We start from the raw sequence: 6,752 nt of genomic DNA on the forward strand, positions 1-6,752 counted from the left end.
AAAAGCAGCGCATTAACACTGTCGTCCAATCATAAAAGAGGTGAGGCGGGCTCACCGAGTTTTATAATGCCCTCCTACATTGCAGTCACAAAAACAAACCTAGACATCCACACCGTGAAGAAGACCTTGACAAGAACATGATCAGCACAACTGTTTAAACAGGTAAGGGCTACACTTTATTCTCTTGCTAACAGCTTTGACAAAATATGCCGAAAGGTTCAGTCTGTTTTGTTTGCATTCCGGTTTGTTATCTAATTGTTGTCCTGACCTAGCTCATCATGTAGCATACTGTCAGGAACAGAATCGCGTTGTGTCAATAAGATCGTGTTGGTTCAATAATGTTGTGCAGACTGTAAGATTAAAACAGTAGAATCCACGAAGACCCTCTGTAATTCCTCATTCTGATTGATATCTGTCAACTCTGGAGACAAAACTGAAGGGTACAACAAGCTGATTGATATTTGCAATGTTCAATGTTTTATAGAAGAACTGATGTGTTTTCGTGTCATATGTTGTATTATCACACAAATGGATTGAGTCTGTATCTCTAAATGTGTCTTTCCTTTTCAGTGAATTCTCCAGCCTGTCAAAAATGAAGGGTCTGTACCTTGTGGAGCCTGTGGTGGCTCTGTATGCCTTTTCCAGTTTTCTCATCTATCCGCTTGTGCAGCAGTATTTGTACCGAAGACTATGGCAGCAGCTGACGAACACCACATATCCCATCTCTGACAACACCTCCAGATGTGCAGTGAACAGTAGCAGCAGCCACTCAAACTATTTTGAGGTTAGTCTTTAATCACTGGATGTAATTAGAACATTAGTTAATCAAGGTCAGATGCGTCTTTTCTTTTATCATTATTTGGGGCAGGGGAAAGTATTTCCCTTTCCGTAAAATTTAGCAAAGAAGAATGAATGTACTGTGCAAAAGGTCTGGGGTCTAAAAATAAAGTGAGGATCTTTTTCACAAACAAATGATGTAGATAGTTTCATCAATGTACTTCATTCAGAGTCCAGTAAACAAACCTAATCTGAAATAATGTGTCATTGCATAATGAACAAAAAACAAGTGCTTACAACCTTTGCACTGTACTGTTCAAGCAGAATTTCTTCTTTTCGTGTATAATTTATATTTTATTATTAGATTTATTCTTGAAAAAATGTAACTCATGTTTCTGTTATTCAGTGGTTTCTGTGTAATTATGAAAAAAACAGACAGGCCTGTGAACACAGCCTCTGGCTTAAAAAAACAATACTGACAAGACTGTATAGATACTCAATTATATTGTGCTGAGTAACCATCCATGTCTGTGTTAGCATTTCTGTCCTGACACAGCAGAACCTAATCAACCTTTAAAGACTGGTTTTTGCAACACATATCATGTAGCTACTGCACAACAAGGTGCAACAACTGTGAAAGTTCACTATTCTGAACTGGACAGAAAAATAATCCCTCTTCATTTTGAATAACATACAGTAGTTTACGATCTGTAATACATTAAAGCAGGGCCATAGGCATTAACAGGGATGTTCTCATAGAAGAAGATAGAAGTACAACAGAGTAGTGAGATAAACACACTAACTGCAAAACTTGTTTTTGTCGAAAATAACTCCCCCTCACCTGCTCTCCTGTAAGGAGCTTACTTCCTATTAGGCCCGACAAAGAAAATCTCACACGAAATGTTTTGGTTCCTATTTTTGTGTTTCACTCTCTGTTTAATCCATGCTCTCTGTCTCTGTCTATTTTCAGGATGTTCAGAAGCAGGCCTCTCTTTTCTCCCTTTACACAGAACTCGTCACCATAATCCCATCTTTAGTAGTCACTCTTATGCTGGTGGCCTATAGTGATCGGGGAGGACGCAAAATCACCATCATCATGCCTTTGATCGGCACATTGATCTACACCTTAAGCTTCCTGACTGTGTCCTACTTTGAGCTCAACATTTACTTGCTCATTGGCTCCTCACTTCTCAGTTCTCTCTTTGGTGGTTTGGGCACATTCCTGGGGGGCTGTTTTGCCTATATAGCAGACTTGTGTGAGGATGGACATCAGAAGACGCTGCGCATGGCCGGACTGGATATGATGATTGGCTTGTTATCCGGTGTGGCTTCACTATCAACGGGCTACTTCCTTAGAGCTACAGGCTTTAACTGGCCATTCCTAACCTCTGCACTGTGTCAGTGTATGACTCTACTCTATGCAATTTTCATTCTGGAAGAGACTGTGAAGAAGGTTCCTACAGATGGGTCTCGTCAACGCTCAGCCATAAAACACATGGTCTGTGGGGTTTACAACATTTTTGCAGGGGCCAGCTTCAGGTTTAAAACAGTGCTTGCCCTCTTGATACTCATTTTTACCAGCTTCTCTTTTGCCTATGTGGGAGGAATCTCCTTGATGACATTATATGAGCTGAATAAGCCACTGTGTTGGACTGAGATTCTGATTGGCTATGGCTCAGCACTGTCCACCACAGTGTTCCTGGCCAGTTTTGTGGGAGTGTCAGCGTTCACATACTGCGGTGTGCCACAGCTGCTCATTGTCCTGTTTGGAATCCTGTCTGTCATTTCAGGCATGGTCCTGGTGGCGTTTGCTAAGACGACTTTAATGATGTTTCTAGGTGAGATGAAAAACAAAAAACCCACAACTGTGAGCAAATGTTTATGTGCTATTGGTTTCATACTGATGGTTGGACAGGCTAAGAAATCTCATATGCAGTTTGAGCATTTCTAAATTGCATGTTCACATTACATGCTATTGAACAATGTAGAAGTCTTAATTTACTGCAGAGTGCTGTAAACCAATTACAGCAAGCAAGGCCTACCTCATATATATAAAGGGTACATAAAATATATTACATAACTGAGAATAACCATCAGAAATCAATATTGGGTAGTTGCTGATTCACAGAGTTACTGCCTTTAACAATAGTTTTACAAAGTGTAGAAAAGCAGATAGTAGTTTTATAGCATCTTTTATTAGATTGTTACTTAGGCTTATCATAAAATATATAATGATTGGGCTATATTATCACTGCTTTGTTTATTTTAGGTATCTCATAAGGACTATCTAAATTAGAAGACAGATTTTAATGAACAGAAACAACTGACATATTAATTTGATCTGGATGTATCATACCTGCTGATATGAGGTGTAATATATTTTTTAATCTCCTGTTATTTGTTTGTTACAGTGAAGGTACCAATGCTTCTGTCTATAATGCCATTCCCTGTTCTGCGCTCCATGATGTCAAAGATCACTTCGAAGTCTGAGCAAGGTGAGTGGGTTGAGGGCTTTACATGAACTGTAGAACCATGTCTAAGTGAATGTTTGTAGAGTCAAAGTCCAGTGGAGAGGGTTCACTTGAAAGTAACGCACTTCAAGTTTCTGTTCCTTTTAGCAAAGTGTAATGGTGAAATGAAACCATTTCATTCTAAAAAGAAATGTTCTCCTCTGTGTTTTTGTTGTCGTTGTTGCAGGAGCCCTGTTTGCCTGCCTTTCCTTTCTGGAGAGTTTAAATAATAATGTATCGTCTGCAGTCTTCAACAGTATTTATGCTGCTACTGTGGCATGGTTCCCTGGCTTTGTCTTCCTGTTGTCAGCAGGACTTTGTGTCATCCCTTTATCTGTCCTGGGGTAAGTCACTTACCATACAAGTTGCATGTTTAAAGCATAAACCATACAAACCCAATTCCTTATGCATCTTCAGGTATGATCCCAATCCCATTTATTTTACAGTGCCATAAAAATCTACCACCGTGTCGCACCCTCATTATTTTTCTCTATGTTATGTAAAAGCATGTTGCATGTTGGCTTCAGGTGTAGAACTGCGCACCACAAACAACTACAAACTGCAAACTTTTACATCCTGCCTAGTCACTTTTTATAGTTTCTCAGGAAACAAGAAGTCCTTGTTCCTCTTTTTTCTCCAACTGCGCACTGATAAAAATAGAAATATCTATCAGGTGCACATGACCAGTTTATCATTAAACATTCATGCTGTGTCATTAAAATGAAGTAAAAGCTATAAAAATGTTTGCATCCTGTGCACATTGTGTTCTTACGTTAGTTATTTTTTTACACTTGGCAAAATAGCACTGCTTAGTCAGTATGGGAGGTGTAGCGTGAAACACAAGACTCCTTGAGTGAGTCCTCCTCTGTCACATGCCCTGCTTCTTACATTACAGAGTGGGTAGTTACAGAATAACAAAGACGTGGTTTCTGTAACTGAGCAACATCATGTACTGTGTTGGCCTGTGTTAAGTGTATGAGCCAGGTGATTCTGACCCTCTCCTATATCTATTTCACTGCTTTTCAGGGTGGTGGGTGTAATTGGAGTGGATGTTGCCAAAGAGTACAAAAGGCCAGAGGCTCTCTGCTCAGAGGATGTTGAAGATGTAAATGACAATACTCCTCTTCTAAACTGAGCCAAATGGACTACCAAAACCTCACCAGCACTTTCATTTCATGACGCTTCTCCTATAAGTACCTCAGTGAGTTTTGTGTGCAGTTTCATAAGGGAATAATATATATTTTTTAAATGCAGTACTTGTTTATGTTGAAGATAAACCAGTGATATATGAGGGATGATGGAGATGTTAATTTCCTGAGCTACAAGTTACACATTTAGTCCTAGTCACAGTCACAAAGCGTGCTTGTGCAAGATTGTTACTTAACATTTCTAATTATCCAAAACAGAACTACTAGGAAAGTTATTGACTGCTCCCAGGTACTTTAGACGCTCCACACTTTTACAGGTCTTCAGGTAAAAGTAATGTGTGTGCATTCTCAGACTGGCCTGATGTGTGTGTTACAGATGTCTTTTGTGTCTTAACAATGAGTGCCACAATCACTTTAAATAGACATTTCATTGAGTGGATCGTATGTGCTGTGTGCCAGTAGCCTTGTTTTTCTGCCTTTTCTGTCTTTCAAACGCACATTGCTTATGTGGTGTATTAAAACCACAATAAATAAATTAATAAATCCACTGTGAATACACAAAAATTTATCATGGGGTAAACCCAGAGGGAGAAGGATGGGTTTTTGTTTTGTTTTGTTTTTTGAAAAAAGGCCATATTTGGTGGTTTTCCTAACTTTGAATATATGCAATGCTTTTTGTGAAGAAGTGATTAACCTTTCATTTTATTATAACTGACAAGTCTCCCATAAAACAAAGGAAGATGTATGTGTTGTTTTATTAAACATCGATAAAATTGTGGCATTTTTCTTTGCAACAATTAAGAGTTTATGCAGAGAGGCTCTTAATTTAAAGAAGAGCTGACTCACTAATTATACATTTAGCTATTGTAGAGCAGTTCCTACAGCATACAGTGGCAGTAAACTCTAGACCTGGTGGTGCTGTCTTTTACATGGTGACCACTAGGTGTCACTGTTGGTTTATACTTATGTGCATACCCTCCCTCAGTAAGGATACATATTTTCTTTAATGTGGTCTTTTAAATAAGGAAACTCACTTTAACTCTGTATACATTCCTTTCATATTTGTCTATGTTGAGACATCCTGATTATAAAGATACAGCAGAACGTTTCTGTAGCTTCCCTGTTGTCCACAAAGGGACTATTGGCAGCTGAACATTCGACTATAACAAACTTTATTAAGCTGTCAGTGCGGCCATGGTTTAATTGAATGATCTGATAACCAGCTAAGGGCTGTCTCCACATAATGTCATGGTCCCCAGTGCAAGAAAAGTGGCATTTGATCAGAAAATATGTTCAAAAAAGCGCAATTAATACAAAGTTTGATTAAATTCTGATGGGAGAAAAGTGGAATTCAATGGGAAATGTATAAGCATGCAAATTGTGTGTCTTCTGGATGATAAATGGACATCAGAAAACCCCATCAGACTGCACGGCTGCTTGGTTTCTGGACCAGTGGGTTAGGGTGGAAACAAAGAAGTGTGTAACCAATGTGGGCCACCACAAAAGATGAACGAGATAGTGGAGAGGTAATATAATTCCCTCATGTGACTCTGTACTCAATATGCCACATAAATTCAGATTAAACCTACACATGATAAATCACAAGGTATCAGCTCAGCTTGACCTGTTTGTTGTGTTGACAAAAAATGATGGGAACCCTGAGACAAACGCTTAGCTGTGACAAAAAAGGTTAAAAAAGCAACCAATCAGTACCAAGCTGGATCTGTCTGAAAACACATCACAGGCGCCTTAAGAGAAATAAACAGTTGCTGCTGGTGAAAATTGTATAAATAAAACATGCCAGCTGAAAGTGAGTACAATTTCCTTTTTCCCCCCTTTTTGAAAATTCTGGCTGTACATGGGACGTCAGTTTAAATTGGCTTAATTCACGGAAACCCAGATGACGTCTGATCATAATGTGCAGTTATTTGATTTCCATCCTCAAGTCTTGAGATCCGTGACTGCAGCTTGATTGTAAGGTAATGTTGACACTGAGTTTGAAATAAGTTCAGCTCTCGAGGTCGCACCGGGGATCTTCAGAGGCAGGGCCTAACCAAGCGTGAGGTTTCGGGTTAAATTAGAGATGGAGGTGTGGTGAGCAGTGACGATAGTTTGCACTGTTTTCCCAAGGGTGAGGAGCTCAAGGGGGGAGACAGCCGTGTTGGTGGCTTGTGTGTGTCTGGCATGCATGGGGTCGATGAGGATTAAAGGGAGGTTTGACAGACTATGGTTACGATTGGAGGCAAAAGATCGAGGGTCTTTGGTTTCTGGTTTCCAAACTGGCTGAATCAGCAGTACAAGCATCTACACCACACCA

The 6,752-nt window shown here is 39.5% G+C and overlaps 1 protein-coding gene across 1 annotated transcript; it reads left to right on the forward strand.

The window, feature by feature from the left end:
- The first annotated feature begins 78 nt into the window (after positions 1–78).
- On the forward strand, positions 79–5,213 carry LOC114446741 (solute carrier family 46 member 3). Its single transcript, XM_028422550.1, has 6 exons — positions 79–162; positions 571–784; positions 1,748–2,615; positions 3,189–3,272; positions 3,475–3,631; positions 4,314–5,213. Exons 2-6 carry the CDS (start codon positions 593–595, stop codon positions 4,420–4,422), a joined length of 1,410 nt encoding a protein of 469 aa, XP_028278351.1. The 5' UTR covers positions 79–162; positions 571–592; the 3' UTR covers positions 4,423–5,213.
- The last annotated feature ends 1,539 nt before the right edge of the window (positions 5,214–6,752 follow it).

The sequence above is a fragment of the Parambassis ranga genome, chromosome 14 (assembly GCF_900634625.1).
Source record: "Parambassis ranga chromosome 14, fParRan2.1, whole genome shotgun sequence".
NCBI lineage: Eukaryota > Metazoa > Chordata > Actinopteri > Ambassidae > Parambassis > Parambassis ranga.